Consider the following 22,914-nt stretch of genomic DNA (forward strand, 5'->3'; position numbering starts at 1 on the left):
TGAACCGCCTAACCACAGTGTCAGACTATATGGACTCGATGCCTTAAAGTTTAAGTTGATAAGTGGATTCTAAACTAGCAAGGACTCGTTAGCAGCAAGTGGTGTGATGTCTTCAAGATGGCTGGTAACATGGCAGCAGTAGGAGTTATTCCCAGCAGTAGAGCTATGCATTGAGTGAATCTGAGCCCATTCCACCAGATTATAATTATCTCTCCACTTGTACTACTCAGCGGGTTTGATCAGAGAATGAACAGAGATAGGCTCATAAATGAACGAGTCTAAACAAACTTGAATCAGACTCATTGTTGCCGAGTCAAAGTGGGCGATATTTGAACAGTGACCTATGTGTGTTAACCTAAACGCAAAAAGAAGCTTGGTATACTAGTCTACTCAGTTGTTCTATCACTCAAACAGTGATCACTCTGCAAGTTATTACATTATTTCTGCTTCACCTGTGTGCATTACAAGTGTTATATGCAGTGAGGGCACAAAGAAGGTTATACAATAAAGATGTGCCGAGAATGAATGAATGAATGAATGCATGCATGTGGCAACAATCTGTCAATGAGTGAGGCAGTTGAACTTACGAGTTTTCTGCCCAGACTCATTCTGCTCATGATCAGACAGCCTGGATAATTTGGTAGACTTAATTGTTCAGTGAAATTGAGAGTTTTCAAGTTCAGTTCATCATTTTCCACAGCTCTGTCAGGCAGAACTCTTAACGGTAACAGTTGTCCTAATGAGATGAAAACCTTCACGGCACACACAAGAGCTTGAAAGATGGTTGTTTGAAGTAGTTCATAGCATCTCCACTACTGGCTGCATTCGTTGAATAGACATTATAGTCTTCAACAAAAATTAAAGCCGGTTATTTATAATCAATCCAAACATTAGATTCAAGACTGATGCAGCACATCCAGCTGAAGTCAAAAAAGGAATAGTTACAACCCGGGTATCCTCTGCTATCTTAATAAATTTGGTTCTAAAGTTTATCCAATTACTGTACTGGTAGGTTACATTGCATTAACATACTGTACTAATTTCTCAAAATAGTCCGGCTCCATGGCTAAATGGTTAGCGTGCTGGCCTTTGGTCACAGGGGTCCTGGGTTCGATTCCCGGCAGGGTCGGGAATTTTAACCATAATTGGTTAATTTCGCTGGCACTGGGGCTGGGTGTATGTGTCGTCTTCATCATCATTTCATCCTCATCACGACACGCAGGTCACCTACGGGTGTCAAATCGAAAGACCTGCACCTGGCGAGCCGAACATGTCCTCGGACACTCCCGGCACTAAAAGCCATACGCCATTTCATTTCTCAAAATAGCCTTTATGTTGGCCTGGCTCTGAGAGGAGCTGACACTTTTCTGCACAGCACTATGAATTTTTCTTATACCAGTGTTATTGTACTGAAACCCCCTTTGGTCCGTATAATGTAGAAGAGTATCATCACACTGCACGGCAATACCATACTATGGATGACAAGGTCACCGTCTTAATCTACACTTTCACATTCACTGTCCTCCTCTTTGTTCTACTGCATTGCGGTGGTCACAATTTTTCCATTACTCTTGTATTGGAAGCTGGGTTCCTATGCCTCATTCCTCTTGTCTCAGCCTCATTCAGATTTTCCTCAACATCTTCAAATCCATTTAAACCTGATGCCACACTAAAAATTTGTTATTTTTTCATCAGTGAAACCTTAAAAATCACTTTCTTCTATATCTGAAAGAATTTTTCTCCAGGATTGAACTAGTGTAGGTGGCTTGACATCCTGCCAAGCATTAGAAATCCCATGCACAGGTATCTAGAGTTTGAGTTTCCTGCATAAATTCTCAAGGGTACCTCCTAGAACATTTTCTTTCTTTCATGCAGGGTGATCGGGGGTTGAGTGGTCCACACATCCTACGAATCATATGTTTATCAATTATTTGAAAGAGCACAGGTTCCTGGTGTTGATTTGGAATCTCTGCTGATATACTGCTGGCTACTTGAGTAGGACAAATTTTTCCTTGAGCCATAATAAGATGTGGGCATATAGGCCTCTTTTCTTTCACTCAATTGAATACATCCAAAAGCAAATTTCTCCATAAATGTGGCTCTTAGTTGTTATATCTTCACTGTTAGATCATGACGATCGGTGGGTGCCTGACCATTCAGAAGCTCTTCCTTAATTTTAGTCCGAGCTGGGTTACATGTGAATGTAATAAATAGATCTGGACGTCCATAAGTCTGAACATGGGTCATGGCAACCTGGGCATATTCATGGACGTCTTGGACTTCCCATAAATATAGGCAGTAATACATCCATTTTCCCAATGCCTACAACACTGCCATTTGGCTACAGCGGGGGATGAACATTGTTCACGTCCGCAGGATTTACCTTTTAATTACCCTGCACGTGTCCCCTGGGTGGTGCTAAGCGAGCAACAGCAATAGGCAGCCAGTCTATCCTAGGATCTCTTGGCTATGAAATTATGTTAGACACCATTGGCTACAGCATCCCGTAAATTAATACAATCGCCTACGCAAAGTTTAGTTGGATGTAGATCAGATGTTTACTCTCAATTCTTGGTGCAGATATCCACAATAAATTGATGGAAAAGCTGTCTGCATTTCAGAATGTGATTTGGTGATCTGGGCCTTAATTATTCTGTAGGCATAAAATTTCATAACCTAACTCCATGGCACTACAGCTCTTGAAGTGCCTTGGCCTACCAAGCTACCGCTGCTCAGCCCGAAGGTCTGCATATTACGAGGTATTGTTTGATCAGCATGACGAATCTTCTCGGCCGTTATTCTTGGCATTCTAGACCGGGGCCGCTATCTCGCCATCAGATAGCTCCTCAATTCTAATCACGTAGGCTGAGTGGACCTCGAACCAGCTCTCAGATCCAGGTAAAAATCCCTGTCCTGCTTGGGAATCGAATCCGGGGCCGGGTAAGAGGCAGGCACGTTATCCCTACACCACGGTGCTGGCTATAAAATTTCATAGCTGATACGTTTTTATTAGTGGTTCTACCACTGGTAAGATCAGTTTGCCTCAGATTAAAGTGGTACTCTTCTTCTCTCTCCACTCTGCAAGTTGGCATGAAATCAGTTACTTTTACTATTGGTGTAGTACTGAAACACGTCATTGGTTGCAAAACTTCAGTATGTCTATGAATGATTATTTCACTCCTATCGAATTCTTCTCCAGTCATGAGAATGGCCACCTCATTAATATGGAGCATTAAAACACTGTTTGTTTTCCTACTGGTTTCTTGTCTGCTGATATAACAAGCTTATTCATCTCTCAGAATTCGATCCAAGGTGGTCTTAAACATATTTACCAAATTGTTATATCTCTGCAGAGATTATTGCAGGAGTATAACAATATCTCTCCTAGTGTTGAGAATCTTTTTACAGAGCTTGTTGTTCGTCCCCCATAAAGTACATACGTAAACATTTTGTATTCTCATTTGGGAAGGCTAGAATTGATCTAACATGATGATAAAGTTGGCATGAAACCAGATTCTTTTACTATTGCTGTTGTATCGAAAGACATCATCTGGAAGCATGAATTGTACTTCCTTATGTTTTGCAGGAAATGTTTACACTTGGAAGTAGTTCCTGGCGTATACGAAAGAAGTGGTTCTGGAGGTGGATTTAAAGGGGGGGAGCTAACTTTTTTCATTTGTTTAAAACATTCCAGGCAATTCCAGTTTGAATTTTTTTGCTTGACAGTGATCGCGTACAACATCCATTTTTCCAATTGTAACTTTTGGGTGTAATTCAAAATCGTAAGTTTGATCTACTGAAATGCCACTAATTTTGGATCAGACCCCCAAACTAAACATGTTTTTTGACCAGGGGGTCTCGAACTGTCTAACCATATAAACTTGACGCCTTAATGATCATGGCCACCAGGCAGGCCATAAAGCAAAGTAGTTTTTTTTTTTTTTTTTAACTGGGATTAAAGGATAAAATGAGTTTTAAGGAAAGGAAGAGTATCAGCAATGAATATAATTAAAAACACAGCATGTTTGTAAATAATTTACTTCATAATTTTCTGGATCTTGCTAAATACTGTTCAATCTTTTCAACAACTGCTTTGTTTCTTTTAACATAATTCAGTAAGAATTTTTTTTAAAAATTCAGATATGTTCTAAAGTAATAGTTTTACTCTGTTCAAGTTTGACATCAAGTACTATGTATAGCCTCTTCTACAAAGTATTTTTTAAAGCCATAGCTTCTTTTTTCCTAGTTTCACCAATAGTAAAAAAAAATTAGCTGCTTTCTGAAAGCAGTTATTGGCAAGTTATTTTATAACATCGTACATTACAATACATCCAGTTTTATTGAGAACTCTTATCAATGTATATAAAAAATCTTTTTTTTAAAAAAAGTCACATAATAGAATAATTACAAAATGGGGGGGGGGGAGGAGATACAAAAATTGCTTTTCAACTTTACACATAAACACACGCAGAAAATCACAATAACGTTATGTACAAAAAGAAAGTATAAAGTAATAAAATATGCATATAAACACTTTGCTCCATTGCCCCAATGTTTCTGCACCGTATCTATCTTTCACCGCTGCCATTTGTTACTTAGAACAGCATGTCCACTTACAGACTAAGTACAACTTTAATCACAAAAGGACTTTGTTCCTTTTTTTTTTTTTCCTTCTTTTCTTCATTTTTCTTAATTAAAAGTTACGTGGTTGAGAGTGAGCACAGAATACCACCACCATAAGCTACACTGGATCCTAAAGACAACTGTTCTAATCTTGAAGTCTGTACAAGTTCATACGAAGAAGGCACATAAGGACCTGAAAAGAAGAAAAAACTCTCAATAAAGCAAGATTCAAACCAGTTATCTATTTTCATATCCAATACTCTTCTTGTACATTTAAAAAAAGTAGTAGTCATTGTTTGGAGTTACTACATACAGAGGAAAGAAAAACAACAAAAGGTCATACAGTATGTACCAGATTTTCATATTATATTGCCATCCTTGATATATTCACAAAGTCCTGAAATCAAAGCTTTTGAGATTTGTAAATACATTAGAAATCTGCTATAGCGAGAATAGCATATAGCAAGAACTCTGTTGTAACAACAGGTTTTTTCTTTCCCTAAGAATTTTTATATTAAACTGGATTATCCTTCGAAGTCTGGCTCCATGGCTAAATGGTTAGCGCGGGGATCAGGAATTTTAACCATAATTGGTTAATTTCGCTGACAGGGGCTGGGTGTACGTGTTGTCTTCATCATCATTTCATCCTCATGACAACGCGCAGGTCGCCTATGAGCGTCAAATCAAAAGACCTGCATCTGGCGAGCCAAACTTGTCCTTGGACACTCCCGGCACTAAAAGCCATACGCCATTTCATTTCATCCTTCGATAACTGTTAGGACCATTATCTATATTTATGCACTCCAGCGATTATATTGAATGTGATCAATCATCTTTTGTGTAGTTTTCTCGCGATGTGCATTAACAAGCTCCCTCGCCGAAATTCGAAGGTGATGTCAGAGTCTATCAGTAATACCCATCGACTGGTGTACTGTAAACAAAATTTGAAACAAAAGAGAACATGTTTTCATAATAAATGTGTAAAAAATATGGCCAATAGCAGTTGTTTACTTCAGCCTTTATTTTTAATAAGTTAATGATTTTTTAATTTTTTAATACTATGTACTGAAATTATAGTTTAGTTCTTATGAGTTGTGACTTGACATTTGAGCACTGCCTTTTGGCAGAGGGTAAGTGAATTAACAAACAGCCAATCATAGTCAACTGATCGCTCCGACAGAGCACGTAAGACTAGTTGTGGTTACCAGTGTTGTCAATCTGTTGTTTTCTGTAACCACGTGCTATCAGCTGTGTATTGTACTGTGCTCAGTTCTTTCCGTGGTCTTTTTCAGTTCACTTGGTCATTCTTGACAAAGCACCACCAACACTGGTGGCTAGAAATAATGAGTTGATTGAGCAGTTGAAGGAGCACAATATTACGGTTCGCGATAACATAAGGTAGGGAAGAACTCGTGCCCCTTGTGAAACAAAAAGCCTTAGTATCCAGTTTACATGGTGGATGAAATAGTCAGGAGAGTGAAACCTCAACAAACGATGATAATGCCGATACTGACTCAGAAATGAGTCGTGTATTCCCTTTGTAGATTTTTTTTTTCTTCCTCAGGGGAAATTGAATCTATTGTTAACGCCTGGCTAGTAGAAATTTAATTTCATTTTCTCGTGTTTTATCTGTTCAAGTATTGATTTTTTTTTAAAATCTTATAGCCTTATTTTCAATCTGTTATGTGTTATTGTTCATCTTATGTGAGTTATGCATTTTGCTGCAAAGAATAACTGATTCTGGACTTAAATTCGAGTAGTCCAGCCTCGCGGTGTAGGGGGCAACGCGCCTGTCACCCGGCGGCCCCAGGTTCGATTCCCGGGCGGTTTTTAATTGTAATATTTAATATCCCTGGCCTGGGGTCTGGGTGTCTGTGACATCCTTAATCTTCCTTTCCTCACACACAACATTCCACACTACCGCCATTCCAATTACACGCAGATTCATACAATACGGTGCCAGTAGGGGGAAGATATCCACATGCGTCGATGCCCCGAACAAATAGCATTTATTTCTTCTATATTCGAGTATATACATTTCCATTTGTGTTGTGTGTTAGGAATCAGCTGTTTGTACTCATAACAATTTGCCACCAATGTCTGACTTCCGGTTAACTGTCGAGTCGAAACTCATAGAAACGGAACTATAAGTACAAATGTGATACACCTCAAAATACGACAGAGTGTATTACTGATTTCAGAGGTTGGTTTATACTTCCTCACGTCTGGTTAAATTTTGGGAAGGCTATTTCCATGTAAATTTATAGCAAAAAAGGTTATCATAACTTATATTAAGTGGAACTTTGAAATGGAGTCCACCTTTTCAATACAAATCAATATATTTTCATAGGTGAATATGATTATATCACTAATAGTACAGGTTTCATCCTGATATAGGACATCTTCAGCTCTATAAAGACTATGTACAATTTCCAAAAATATGTAAAATACCTTAAAAAGTAGTAAATAAAAATGTGAGTGTGCAATATGCAAAAAATACTGTTGTTCATTGAAAGTTAAATAACTGTGTTTGGGGGCCTATTTATATTCAGATTAGAAGTCCTAAGAAAACTTATTCTTAATGTCAAAGGTAATACATAACGATTTTTAACCCTTTGCCATTCCTAACGCTCCACAGTGCTCTAGTTTTATAACTCGCCTGCCATGATGAACACTTCAAAGTGTTTGTCGTGCACGCGGTCATTAGAAGTGTGTTGACAGAAATACTGAAGGGTCTTGTGAAACCATGTTGCATTCCCATGACTCTGCAAGCTCTAAACATGGTCTCCCTATTAGAGATTATTCGTGTTCAACTTCACACCATGTTGTCTACTTATTGTGGAGTGGTGTTTAAAGGTTTGAAAGAATGCAAAATTGGAGATATGTTAGAAGTTAGTGGAGAGAGTGAACTTTCTAGTAGTGGTTCAGAATTGTATCTGATGAATGTAGTAGTGGTGACGATATCATGAAAATCGTAAAGAAATATTGCCTGACAGAGCAACAGGGCTACAGAGAAATGTTACTGGTGATCTGAAGTTCTGATATTCACTCTCATGAACTGGAAATATGGGAAAACAATACTGGTCAAAATCACAATTTACCTTCTGGGAGTTCAGGGAAGAATAAAGAAAAAAAAAAATTTGTAATATGGGAATTTTATGAGCTGGTAGCAAAGCAGACAAATATTCATTCCGAATATTTACATAGAAAAACTAGCACTGTTGATACTACCAGGTAAGACACTAACGGTGATGAAATAAGGGCATATGTAGGTGTTTTAATTTATATACCTTTCAGACCGTGTATGCACAATTGTGCAAGTTCATATTTTATTTATGTCTGAGCTTATTTGACGTTTTCTTGACGCTAGACTGGACTGCAGTGCTTGTGAGGGACACGTAGCATGTACTTCAGTTGGTTTTATTTAGTGCTTGACCACCAAGAGGCAGGAAGAAGAGTTTAAAAATACAGTTCATCGGCTAGATGGCGAGAAGCAGTAATGTCTAAAGTAAGTATTTATTTATTGTATTCATATTAATCTAGAAGCTTTACTGAACATCAGAATGTAATCAATGAAGTGTGTAAATTGTGAACTTACAACATCATACGTAATACCATGAGGTTTTGAATGTGGATATGCACAACTGTGAGGGCGAGGTTTCCCTACCGGCAATGCATGTGGGAGTGCTGGGTGCTGCCACCGAAAGGACTGCGAAAGGACTGCGAAAGCAGAACTCATACTCTACACGAGAAATGTAACGTATGAAATTTTAATTGTTTAAAATTGTTCCACACTGTAAAATAGAACATTTGATCATATACATATGTATATTCACATGCACTGAGGTAATTTTTCTTTTTTGTAAGTAGTGAATTAAGTCCTGACATGCACAATTGTGTGGGTGCTTTTTTCAGATGTTATTTTTTATTTTGTGGTATGGGTTACTGTAGTCATGGCCTAGTAAGTGGTCCTGAGAGTCGAGATACCAGTTGCTATGGAATGGGAGTGGGCATCTCGGACATATTCTGAGTCATGGCTCTCCTTGTGCTCAGCCGGATAGGACTATACAATTCACCGGTAGTCCCTAACTCGTTAGATGAGAGATCCTCACTTGGACTTTGTGTAAGTAGGGTAGCATCCTGCTTCATGAATTTACTGAGCTCAGAACATTTCAAGCAAGCCTCAGACCTATGGGAGTAAGAGAGTCCCATTCTCATTTGACAGGCGAGGGACAACTTGGCAAACAAAATGAAATTCGATGGGGAGCTATCAATATTAATGGGGCTTATGTTAGAAAGAAAGTAGAACTGGCTGAGTCAGCAAAGAGGATGCATCTGGATGTACTAGGAATAAGTGATATTTAGGTAAGGGGAGTTAAAGAGGAAGAGATAGATTATAAAGTGTACTTGACGGGTGTTAAAAAGGGAAAGGCAGAGTAAGGGGTAGAACTGTTTACCAGGAATACTATTGCATGCAACATAGTTTTTGTTAGGCACGTAAATGAGCGAATGATGTGGGTAGATTTGTCAGTTGGAGGAATTAGGACGAGAATTGTCTCGGTGTATTCACCATGTGAGGGGGCAGACGAGGGTGAGGTTGACAAGTTTTATGAAACATGGAGTGACATTGTAGTCAGGGTCAACAGTAAGGATAGGATAGTGTGACTGGTAAATGTGGGGAAGATATGGAAGCTAATGGGAATGGGAAGCGTTTGCTGGACTTCTGTGCTAGTATGGGTTTAGCAGTTACAAATACATTCTTCAAGCATAAGGCTATTCACCATTACACATGGGAGGCTAGGGGTACCAGATCCATAGTAGACTATATCTCAACAGACTTCAAATTTGGTTTTTCAGATTTTTTGATAATACAGACCAGAAGAACAATATGGACATCAATGCATTTGCATTTGCAGATGATGTAGTAATTTGGGGAAATACAGAGAAGGAAGTCCAAGAGAGGCTGAACACCTGGAATGAACATTTGAAAGCACACGGATTAACAATAAATAAATCGAAAACTGTTACTATGTCTGTCAACAAGCAGAAGAAGAAAGGAAAAATAATGCTGGAAGGTACACAACTGGAAACAGTAGACCAATATAAATATCTTGGGTGCATCATTTCAAGTGATAACAGAATACAGCATGAGATTAACAACCGCATTCAAAAATCAGCTCAGTTTTACCATCAAGTTCGGAACCTCCTCTGGAACGAACAAGTTCCCTTAAGATCAAAGCAGATTCTATTCCAATCATACTTCACCCCCATAATAACATATGGCCTAGAAACCTGCACAACAACCCAACAAGTGGACAGCAAACTACAAGCCGCAGAAATGAAGTTCCTACGAACTATGGTACAGAAGACAAAAAGGGACAGGGTAAGGAATGAAAGAATAAGGGAGCAAGCTGGTGTATACCCATCCCTGAATGAAAAAGTGACAAGGGCCCGTTTGAAATGGTTTGGCCATGTCAAACGAATGGACGATGGAAGGACAGCAAAACAATGGCTACACACAGTCGTGGCCGGAAAACGACCGGTAGGAAGGCCTAGGAAGAGGTGGCTGGACCAAGTGAAAGAGGACATAGGAACAAGAGGAATCAGCTGGGATGTCGTCTTGAGAGAAGAGTGGTACATGGACAGACAGAAGTGGAGAGTGCTCGTAAACCACACCCGGGCAACTGGAGTGGAAAACTGATGATGATGACAGACCACTATCTGATCTGTAGTAAACCAAGTATCTCTAGGCCTAGGATAGAGAAAGTGAAATCTGTCTGCAAACGAATAAGGGTAGAAAATGAGGTGTCTAGTATCAAAACCAGCCAAGTCACAAAATTTACGAAAACGAGTTAAGGTAATCAATTTAAAGTAGAAGTATAGCACTATCAGGTGAAACAAGAATATGCTTTAAAATCATCCATGTCTTCATGTTACAGAGCACTGAATTTTTGGTCGTGCAACAAAATGGCCCAAGTCATGCAGGCAGTGAATTCATAACCGTCCATGTCATGTTGCATCATTACTGTCTGGAATCTTGCGCTGTTACATTATGCAACAATGTGATAATATCAGTAGGCAAAATCGTTTCTTATATTATATATTCTTTGAAGTCATAATATTTCATATTTTGTTCGTTTGCAACACTGATTTACGTATTTGCAGGCTTCTTACGTTGTGCGAAAGCGATCCTATTTCCGGTGTGCTTGTGTTTTGTCATTATTGTGTAGTATAACGTGTGTATTTTTCCGAGTGGTGAACTGAAAAAATTATTTTCATACCTTGTCCTACAAAATGGAATCAACAGATGAAATCCCCAGATCAAGTGCAACAAAGAGAACAAGAGATACAATATAGTGGAAATCACAACAATGAAAGCGAGAGTGGTAAGAATAATATTTCATTTTATTTTACTATAGATTATCAAAGTTTCTCGCACAAAATTCTGTTCATGTAAATGTTGAGGTATTTTACAATAATGATCTTGGGAAGTACCAAAGTCTGTGTAAAAGAGGAAAATCGCTGGCTCAAATGACGCCTCACACAGTAATCAAAGGCATTACTCTTCATGTCTCTAAAACAGAAGACATAAAAATCTCCTGCAGAACCACTCTGGCTCAACATGGCAAGATCATCCATCACTGCAGCTTTATAAAACTATAATATTAGCAAGTGAAACAGCTTTCACTGGTCATGGGAGTTCCAGCACTGTCTCTGAAGTCTATATCAATAGTCCACGTGAAATGCCTGATATTGTATTATAAATAAGAGCAAATTGAAGGCTTAAAACAACAATATTACTTAGTATGTATGAACAGAACATATCTTAATAATGATTCTATTAATATAAGTGACTATTATTGCTATTCATTTTCTCTTACTGTGGTGAAAGCTCTAAGTGAACTACAAACTTTCAGTGAGAGAAATCCTATTTTGTATTCTCCTCAGCTTTCTGCTGTTCTTTTTCATATATTATTATCCCATGTATCTAAAATAAGGGCTGCCTGGCTGAGGCGGTAAAGGCGTGCTTGGTTCGCCCGGAAAGACGTGGGTTTGAATCCCTGTCAGGAAGTCGTAAAATTTAAGAAACGAGATTTCCACTTCCAGAGGTGCATATGGCCTTGAGGTTCACTCAGCCTACACCAAAAATGTGCACCAGGTTAATGCCTGGGGGCAAAGGCGGCCGGGCGTAGAGCTAACCACTCGACCCCATCACATGCCGAGGTTAACAATGGTGGAAGCCTTTACTTTCCATTCCTCCAAGGGCCTTCGTGGCCCGTATGGAGATGACTTCGCTTTGCTTTGTATGCTAAAATGCTTTTTTTTAAATTGCAGTAAAGAAAAGTAACTACAATGTGAATTTATTTTCATAAAATTGCCTTTTTTCACAAGGGTTTGGAATTTAAATTGAGTAAAAAAGCCTAAAATTATACAAAATTGCAAGAAAAACAGCCAAGTCAAAATTTATATTAACAAATAAGATGGGTTCATTATGAGTCAGATTTCTCAAAACAGCGGAACTTAAATATTAAACTACTAAGGATATAACTATGAAAAAAATCTTTTGTAACTATCATTGCTTTGTCTCTACAGGTTTTTCATCCATATTGAAATATATGCCTTCAGTGACTTGGCCGGTTTTGATACTAGACGCCTCAAATCTCCAGGACGAGGCAATTAAACAGAAATTCATAGATATGATTAGTGAGATGTTCTGAACAGTGGACAGTAAGCAGCTTCAGGATATAGAAAGAGATTGGATGGCATACAGGGATGCTGTAGTAGAAACAGCACGAGAATGCCTAGGAACGACTATGTAAAGATGGGAGAAAGCGAACATCTTGGTGGAATGATGAAGTGAGAGCAGCTTGTAAACATAAAAAGAAGGCTTATCAGAAATGGCTCCAAACAAGGGTCAATGCAGACAAGGAATTGTACGTAGTTGAAAGAAAAAAGAGAAAAACAAATAGTTGTTGAATCCAAAGAGAAGTCGTGGGAAGATTTTGTAATAACTTGGAAAAGCTAGGTCAAGCAGCAGGGAAACCTTTCTGGACAGTAATAAAGAATCTTAGGAGAAGAGAGGGGAAAAGGTAATGAACAGTGTTTTGGGTAATTCAGGAGAACTCTTAATTGATCCCAGGGAATTACTGGACAGGTGGAGAGAATATTTTGAAAATCTTCCCAACGTAAAAGGAAATCTTCCTGGTTGCGTCGCGAACAACCAAGCTCATGGGGAGGAAGAAAATGATGTTGATGAAATTATGCTTGAGGAAGTGGAAAGGATGGTAAATAAACTCCATTGTCATAAAGCAGCAGGAATAGATGAAATTGGACCTAAAATGGTGAAGTATAGTGGGAAGGCAAGGATGAAATGGCTTCACAGAGTAGTAAGATTAGCATGGAGTGTTGGACAAAAGCAGTAATTGCACCTATCAATAAGCAAGGGAACAGGAAGGACTGCAACAACTATCGAGGTATCTTATTGATTAGTATACCAGGCAAAGTATTCACTGGCATCTTGGAAGGGAGGGGCTGTCAGGATCAGATTTTCAGTATGCGCCAGTTAATTGATAAAGGTTACAAGAGGAATATGTGTTTATGTTTGTACCGAGGAAAATGATGTTCGCCATACTGGGTGACTATGGAATTAAGGGTAGATAATTAAAATCAATCAAAGGCATTTATCTTGACAATTGGGCTGCACTGAGAATTGATGGTACAATGAGTTCTTTGTTCAGGATACTTACAGGTGGGCTGTAATCTTTCAACTTTGCTGTTCGTAGTTTACATGGATCATCTGCTGAAAGGTATAAAGTGATGGGGAGGGATTCATTTAGGTGGAAATGTAGTAAGCAGTCTGACCTACGCTGACGACTTGGTCTTAATGGCAGATTGTGCTGAAGGCCTGCAGTCTAATATCCTAGTACTTGAAAATAGGTGCAATGAATATGGTATGAAAATTAGCCTCTTGAAGACTAAATTGATGTCAGTAGGTAAGAAATTCAACAGAATTGAATGTCAGATTAGTGATACAAAGCTGGAACATGTAGATAATTTCAAGTATTTAGGTTTTGTGTTCTCCCAGAATGGCAAATAATGATTTTCGTGTGGCTATTTCTAGCCGAGTGCAGCCCTTGTAAGGCAGACCCTCCGATGAGGGTGGGCGGCATTGCCATATGTAGGTAACTGTGTGTTATTGTGGGAGGATAGTGTTATGTGTGGTGTGAGAGTTGCAGGGATGTTGGGGACAGCACAAACTCCCAGCCCCCGGGTCACTGGAATTAACCAATGAAGGTTAAAATCCCCGACCCGGCCAGGAATCAAACCCGGGACCCTCTGAACCGAAGGCCAATACGCTGATCATTCAGCCAACGAGTCGGACTCCCAGGATGGTAATATAGTGAGATTGAATGAAGGTGTAGTAAAGCTAATGTAGTGAGCTCGCAGTTACGATCAACAGTGTTCTGTAAGGAGGAAGTCAGCTCCCGGATGAAACTATCTTTACATCGGTCTGTTTTCAGACCAACTTTGCTTTATGGGAGCGAAAGCTGAGTGGACTCAGGATATCTTATAAGTTAGAAGTAACAGACATGAAAGTAGCGAGAATGATTGCTGGTACAAACAGGTGGGAACAATGGCAGGAGGGTACTTGGAATGAGGAGATAAAGGCTAAGTTAGGAATGAACTCAATGGATGAAGCTGTACACATAAACAGGCTTTGGTGGTGGGGTCATGTGAGACGAATGGAGGAGGATGGGGTACCTAGGAGAATAATGGACTCTGTTATGGACGGTAAGAGGAGTAGAGGGAGTCCAAGATGACTACGGTTAGACTCAGTTTCTATAGATTTAAAGATAAGAGGTATAGAACTAAATGCCACAGCACTAGTTGCAAATAGAGGATTGTGGCAACATTTAGTAAATTCACAGAGGCTTGCAGACTGAACAACGGACTATAATGAATGAATGAATTAATTGTAGAATACACTAAAAAAAGTATGTATTTAAGAGCATTTTAGTCAGTTTTTGACGAACAAACAAAAATTCATACTGCCAGTTTTGTTTCAGGTTTGAAAGGGCTATGGGTTTGGTTGTTTTACCCAAAATTGACGATTACTTCTTAGGGGGCTTTTGTGTGTCCGTTAGTAAGGCAGGCAATGACACTGAAACAATTCAGGAAACTTGGGAAATATTTAGAACCAAAATTAGGGGGGTATACAGTAAAAACTCGATAATTCAAAATCTGTTAATTGAAATCCCACCTAATTCGAAACAGCTCGTGCAGGTTTGCTTGTTATCTAAATTGTTTAATTCGAAGAATTATGTTAGTCCCATTACCAAAATTCCGACTTTTAATTCAAAACTGCCTTTACAGTAAAAAAAAAAAAAAAAGTATTTCTCAGAGTAATTTAAATTCAACATTTATCCACGTCATGCTAGAACACGTCTTCCGGAACATGCTGGGGTAGTTTTTCGTACTTCCACTCACTTCGGTGTGTCTACAGTGCGGTTCAATTTGCTAAGTTCGAGTAAAATTGTAATTCTTTTGTATTCAGTGTTTTAAGGAATGCCACAATATCACGTTAGCAGGCAGTGTGCGGAGAAGCAGAATCCACGAACATTGGCGATGCCGACAATTGGCGAAAAAGCGTGGCTCATATCAATTCGTACGTACCAAACAATATTGTCAATGCCGATGAAACTACATTGCTTTCTTTAATGTCAAACCCAAACGGACTTATGGTTTTAAAGGAGAGAAGAGCCAGCCGGGAAATCGTACAAGGGTGGGGGTCATTGTACTGTGCTGTAATGCATACGAAAGCAGTAGACTTCCTCCCCTCGTCATAGGAAAGTTTGATAAGTCATGATGTTTTAAAGGTGTCTGGCTCTTTCCGTGTAATCCACGAACATTGGCGATGCTGACAATTGGCGAAAAAGCGTGGCTCATATAATCAATTCGTATGTACCAAACGGACTTATGGTTTTAAAGGAGAGAAGAGCCAGCCGGGAAATCGTACAAGGGTGGGAGTCATTGTACTGTGTTGTAATGCACACAGAAGCAGTAGACTTCCTCCCCTTGTCATAGGAAAGTTCGATAAGTCATGATGTTTTAAAGGTGTCTGGCTCTTTCCGTGCAAGTACAAGGCATCTAAAAAAATGCAAGCATTACAGTAATCCAAAAAAATTAAGCATTTGCACAGGGGAGCCAGTATAATTTGTCCTCGTCTTTGAATCGTGTGTTTTTTCTTTTGTTGTGTGAGGTTGTGTTTGTCAGTGATTTATCCAAGTGTATTATTTGAATAATGTAAATGCACCTTTTTGAACACATTTCGAAAATAGTTTTTTCCATGGCATTTGAAAGGTTTAAACTGTGAATCACAGTTAATTGCATGCAAAAATGGGTGTTAGAATATTTTGTGATGCGGAAAGGGTTGACATTTCCGAATTAACGAGGTTTTACTGTACACAATGATCATTTATAAATAAAATGCAAAAGAAATTACATTTTATCTTTATTCGTTTGACTTCGATGTAATTTCCTTTAAAGGGTGGCATTTATGCTGCCGAGTCTACTGGGATTTAAATGATCCTGTCAGAAAACAAGATGATTCCGACCGGGCTGCTGCCTTTAAATAGGAAACAGCAAAGGGTTAAAATAAAATGCAGAAGTACGGCTAGGTTGTGACCACAATTAAAATTGACCAGTATTGCATTAAAAGCTCTGCGCTCTGAAAACTCATCGGTTATTTACGGATATATATTACTATATCAGGAAGCCCCTTCAACATTTTGGTGTGGTATTTCCTATATAGCTCCTAAAGCTATGAGAACTTTCAAGTGGAGATTCAATTTCCTGTAGATTTTAAAAGAGAGATGATTATTATTATTATTTGTATAAATTTAGGAAGGCTCGGCTTGTGCCGGTAACATAATGGGCTGACTCGGCCTAATTATTAATATTATTATTATTATTATTATTATTATTATTATTTCTGGTTGCTGTGATATCAGGAACATTTATCTTGCCTCATACCCAACCTGACAGAGAAACGGGACAAGGGTTGAACATGCATATTATTAGTAACTTGCTGATCAATAATTGCAAAAATGTTATCAATATACCTGACCAGAAAGCAATTCCTTTGATGTTGTTGATTATTTTGGGCTTTTCTAAATTATCTGGATAAATCTCAGTTAATGTTCCCAAAGCCAGAGCCCCTATTGGCAGACCTTTTTGCTGGTATATAGTATTATTAAAGAAAAAATAATTATTGGATAAAACAAATTCTGAGATAGTTATGAATTCATCTATCTCTTGTCTACTGTGTTTAGTATGTTGATTTTGGTTATCTTTTATTAGGTTAATGGTATTTTTTTTACAAGAACATTTTAATACATTTTTATATCTAAGGAATGTATTGTGTTGTAGTCTGAAATTTTTGCAATGTTGCAAAATTCAACTGAGTTTTTATTTAATTTTTTTTGTATGAAGTATGATGATTTTAAATTGTGAAGTCTTGTATGTAGGGCTATTCCTGAAGTTAACTACAGGTCTAATGGGGGCTCCATCTTTGTGAATCTTGGGAAATGGTCTCACTGTAGCATGTTTGGTGTTCATGGTGATGAATTCAGAAGTTTCTTGATAATTTAAAATGAAAGTAACATTTTTTTATAATCTGTATAAAGGTTCTTTTTATTTTGCTGGTAGGATCTTCTGCATTTTATTTTTAAAATCCTTATGTATGACCTTTTGACATTAAGACTAAGTTTTCTTGGGACTTCTAACCTAGAATGTAACTAGACCTCCAATACAATTATTGGACTTTCAATAAATAACAATTTTTTTTGTATATAGTGCACATTCATGTTTTTATTTACCTCTTTTTAATGTCATCATCATCGGTTTGCCCTTCCAGTGAGCCGGGTAAGGTGTCTTTTAAATGTATATCTTGAAATATTTTTGGAAATTATACCTAGTCTTTATATAACTGAACATGTCCTATATCAGGACGAAATGTGTGCTGTTAGAGATGTAATTCTAGCCTCTTATGACTATTTATCGATTTGTTTTGAAAAGGTGGATTCCTTTCAAAGTTTCACTAAATATAAGAATTCACTGTCAATACATCTCTAAACATGATATACAGTTAAGTTAGGTGATGCTGTTTGAATAAGACAACTGGAATGTTTGCTGCAGAAGCCTCAGGAGTTATACCATTACAATTATTAAGAATGAAATTGAACGTGCATTCACATAGTATCAGAATTAGGAAAATAAGTAACGAATAAGCTGTAGTATGGAAATCATCTGTGAAAATGCAAGTTTTGAAAAAATTAATTACCGTTTCATACCGATTTTAATGTGCATGGGTTTTTCCGACTTCCATTATAGCAAGTAAATTTTTGCCATTATGAATTCTTGCTACAATGGACTTCTACTGTAAGTTAAAATATGGACACTCTCAGGTTCCTGATGTGTAAAAAGATGGGGGTACAATGTTCTGCCTACATGTCCACTGCACAACAGCTTCATACATTCAGTTCAAAACTAGTATGCACAAACCTCTATGATATTTTTTAGCTATTGTAGTAAACCTTTTAAGCAGTGAACTCTTCCAGCCTAAGAACATACTCTATTTGGGTTGAATTCTACACATGAAATGTCAATCAATGGTTAAAATATAGCCAGGGCAGTATAGATTCTTTTGGTAGACAACTGTGTATTGTTTTATATGAGCATCTGTTGAGCAGTCACTGTATTAAACAAATAACCTCTCGCCTATAACAACCAAACTCGAGTACCATGGCTTAGTTAACAAGAGGAAATGTCTGGTCATAGTAATGTTTAAACTTCAGTAATTTAAAATGAGAATTGCTTCCCAAGGTAAGTTAATTTCACACCAAAGGTAATAAAATAATTGTACTTACTTGTGGCACGTTTCAATGGTCCCCTCTTAATAATTCCATGAGCAAGTTGAAACTTGGACCTTCTCCTTCTTTGTTCTTAATGGAAAGCATCTCTTTACCAACCTGTAAGAGAAAAGGTTATATTGATGGGAGGTCTGAGTGCTGATGATAATCTACAAACATATGCTCTTCAAAGAATAAGAACATGCAGGTATTGTATTACTTTCTTTGCATAAGTAATTCAGAAAACAAACCTGTTAACATTTAGGGATTTTTTTTACTTCTCATTAGCCAAAGACTGAAACTGGAGGATATCAGAGAATCCTATTCAGCAGCTATATACAGTTTCTATATTCAATATTAATACATATACAGCAGAGTTAATAGAGGACCAAACATAGCAGTTTAGAATATCTATCCAGTACCTGTCAACTCGGAAACAAGGCGAGTTCGAATTCCACAGATAGATCCTAGGAGGGTTTCCCCAGTTAAAATATGATAAATGCTACTATGGTATCTTTCTCTTCCATGCCAATTAATTCAAATGCATAAATGAGTAAGAAGACTACAGTGCTGAGGACACAGATTACCGTATTTCCTCGCATATTAAAACTGCTTTTTATTAACGTTGATAGTCGCAAAAGGTATGGGGGGGGGGGGGAGTGTCCAGTATGCAACAGTTTCCCATTTCGTGCAGTGAACACGTCCTCTGCCTGAGAAGAACTATAAATTGAACATATGTGCATTCTAAACTATTCTTTAACAAATTTACGATTGTATTCTGAGTCTTACTGGCTACCCTCATTGGAACACACAACTTTTAGGTTTGCATTATCTATATATATAAAATAAGAGTTTTGTCTGTACATTGCTCAAAATTTGAAAAGGATGGTATTTCTGTATCAGTCATGTCCATAGTAACAAGGAAATGCATTTTTTAATTTTCCGTAATTTCTGTCTGTCTATCTGTCTGTCTGTACATGCATCACGAGAAAACCGCTAATGAGAATTTAATGAAAATCGGTATGTAAAGTCCGGGAATAAGTCGCTACAATCTAGGCCATAAATATTTTTTTTCACACTGAGAGAAATGGTAGTTTAGGGGAAGGCCTAAAATTTAATTCTCAAATATTTATATTATTAGTGGTCCTATCTTAATGAAAACCGGTATGTAAAGTTCTAAAATAAGTTGCTACAATATAAACTATAAATAATCTTATTCACTCTGAAAGAAATGGTAGTTTAGGGGAAGGCCTAAAATTTTATTTGCAAATATTTGTTATTAGTGGTCCTATCTTAATTAGAATAGGTATGTAAAGTCGGCGAATAAGTCTCTACAATCTACGCCATAAATAATCTTATTCATGCTGAGAAAAATGGTAGTTTAGGGGAAGGCCTAAAATTTAATTCTCAAATATTTGTTATTAGTTGTCCCATCGTAAATAAAATCGGTATGCAAAGTCGGGGAATAAGTCGCTACAATCTAGGCCATAAATAACTTTATTCCCGCTGAGCGAAATGGTAGTTTAGAGGAAGGCCCAAAATTTAATTCTCGAATATTTGTGTTATTAGTGGTCTTAATGACAATTACTATATAAATAAAGTTACATAGTATTAAATTTCCGATCATTTATGTCTTATACATTTTGACCATACCGGCTATGATAACGGAGATATTCATGAATATGGATTTTTGTTGCTAAGATCATATCAGTGCCGTCACGAGAAAATGGGTAAACAGAATTTTAATGAAAATCGGTATGTAAAGTCGGGGAATAAGGAACTACAGTCTACACTGTAATTAATTGTTTAAGACGGCCTTATATTACAGAGTCGAAAGAAAATTGAATGTGAAGGCCTACAATACAGAAAACTCATAACATTGATCAACAATAATATTACAATGACCATTGTTTGTTGTGATTTGCTTTGTGTCTCTGTTACCATTCATCTCCGATAGATGGGATTACTGCTGTATACCGAGTTTTTTAAAACTTTGCTCTACGTCGCGCTGACACATATAGGACTCATGGCGACGATGGGATACGAAAGGGCTAGGAATGGGAAGGAAGCAGCCCCTACGTTAATTACGTTACAGCCCCAGCACTTTCCTGGTGTGAAGATTGGAGACCACGGAAAACCATCTTCAGGGCTGTCGACAGTGGAGTTCGAACCCACTACCTTCCGGATCCAAGCTCACACCTATGCGCCCCTAACCGCACAGCCAACTCACCTGGTCGCACCGAGTATAACAGCCTGGCTGAAAATTGGCGGGAAGTAGCTGGGTAGTTAGATAAATTTCTGATACTACTGATACTTAACAAACTGGTTCATCATAGCATTCGAGCTATTCAATTCCTACTCTGAGGCACTGTTTGGAATGAGCAGTGTGCATATTTAACGGAATAATGGCAGAGAAGTGTTCATGGCTGTCTGCGGTCTGGTCATTGCAGCACTGGGACTTTGGACTGTTAGACCAGCACTGTAGTACGGTACAGTTCGTTAGAAGTGAGAAATTTCATTTGATCGAGTATTTTATATAACATTACTTTTAATCACTACATTCCTTCTGAAGACTTCAGGTAGGAAAACCACAAAGACAGTCTTTCTGAGAATCCCGTAGCGAAGCACGGGTACATCAGCTAGTAGTGTAAATATAATCAATCAGTTTTATTTACTCTTATATCACATCATTCATTCCATCCCATTAACTCCTCTGATGAGGCTGGCGTCGGAAATGGCATCTGGTCATAAAAAATCACCACGAAGTTTCATCTCGCTTCATATTCGACATCGTACAGAAACGGGATAAGGGATGGTCATACAGTTTTATTTATCATATTATGCAACATTAATACAAAAGAATGCAAAAGAACTTAATGCCAGTCATTTGTCTCTGTCAGTTGAGCAGTAGGCCTAGAACACAGTAAATCTAATCACTGCTTTAATTTGAATTATAGTTGTCTGTGCCACCAAATTCCCTGCTACCAGCATGGTCATCATTCCAAATGACATCATCTTCACTTGGGTAGGTTGGTGGAGGGCGTGACCAACCCTTGTCTCTAAGGGGTCGGGTATGAAGTGAAACGAATCTTTGTAGTGAGTGAATTTATTATAAATTTTAAATTATAAATTTACTGATTCGGGACAAATATTTCAGGTTTCCTATGGGAATCAACATCTGTATCATCTGATGGCCAGGCAGGCATCAGTTTTTAAAAATGAGACAAAGTCTCTCATAGTGCATTTGCACTGCCGCCGGTGGCTCCAAGTAGCCTGCGCAGTGGCCTCCACGGTATGCACTAGCCAAGAGTCTTGGTAGGTGTGCTATTTACCAACTGATGAGCCCAACTTAACACACTGGGGCGAAACGCTGGCAACCAGCAATGAGTACGGTACAGTTCGTTAGAAGTGAGAAATTTCATTTGATCGAGTATTTTATATAACATTACTTTTAATCACTACATTCCTTCTGAAGACTTCAGGTAGGAAAACCACAAAGACAGTCTTTCTGAGAATCCCGTAGCGAAGCACGGGTACATCAGCTAGTAGTGTAAATATAATCAATCAGTTTTATTTACTCTTATATCACATCATTCATTCCATCCCATTAACTCCTCTGATGAGGCTGGCGTCGGAAATGGCATCTGGTCATAAAAAATCACCACGAAGTTTCATCTCGCTTCATATTCGACATCGTACAGAAACGGGATAAGGGATGGTCATACAGTTTTATTTATCATATTATGCAACATTAATACAAAAGAATGCAAAAGAACTTAATGCCAGTCATTTGTCTCTGTCAGTTGAGCAGTAGGCCTAGAACACAGTAAATCTAATCACTGCTTTAATTTGAATTATAGTTGTCTGTGCCACCAAATTCCCTGCTACCAGCATGGTCATCATTCCAAATGACATCATCTTCACTTGGGTAGGTTGGTGGAGGGCGTGACCAACCCTTGTCTCTAAGGGGTCGGGTATGAAGTGAAACGAATCTTTGTAGTGAGTGAATTTATTATAAATTTTAAATTATAAATTTACTGATTCGGGACAAATATTTCAGGTTTCCTATGGGAATCAACATCTGTATCATCTGATGGCCAGGCAGGCATCAGTTTTTAAAAATGAGACAAAGTCTCTCATAGTGCATTTGCACTGCCGCCGGTGGCTCCAAGTAGCCTGCGCAGTGGCCTCCACGGTATGCACTAGCCAAGAGTCTTGGTAGGTGTGCTATTTACCAACTGATGAGCCCAACTTAACACACTGGGGCGAAACGCTGGCAACCAGCAATGAGTACGGTACAGTTCGTTAGAAGTGAGAAATTTCATTTGATCGAGTATTTTATATAACATTACTTTTAATCACTACATTCCTTCTGAAGACT

The 22,914-nt window shown here is 38.1% G+C and overlaps 1 protein-coding gene across 2 annotated transcripts in view; it reads right to left on the reverse strand.

The window, feature by feature from the left end:
* Positions 1-4,022: 4,022 nt before the first annotated feature.
* Hr39 (Nuclear hormone receptor FTZ-F1 beta) overlaps positions 4,023-22,914 on the reverse strand; it is a 190,517-nt gene continuing 171,625 nt past the window's right edge. For both annotated transcript variants that reach the window (XM_067143523.2, XM_067143522.2), the window contains exons 15-16: positions 18,552-18,653; positions 4,023-4,816 (exon numbers count right to left, since the gene is read on the reverse strand). In XM_067143523.2, coding sequence (XP_066999624.2) covers positions 18,564-18,653 — 90 coding nt within the window. In that variant the 3' untranslated portion in view covers positions 4,023-4,816; positions 18,552-18,563. The remainder of the gene's footprint in view (positions 4,817-18,551; positions 18,654-22,914) is intronic.

This window comes from Anabrus simplex, chromosome 3 (genome assembly GCF_040414725.1).
Source record: "Anabrus simplex isolate iqAnaSimp1 chromosome 3, ASM4041472v1, whole genome shotgun sequence".
Classification (NCBI taxonomy): Eukaryota; Metazoa; Arthropoda; class Insecta; order Orthoptera; family Tettigoniidae; genus Anabrus; species Anabrus simplex.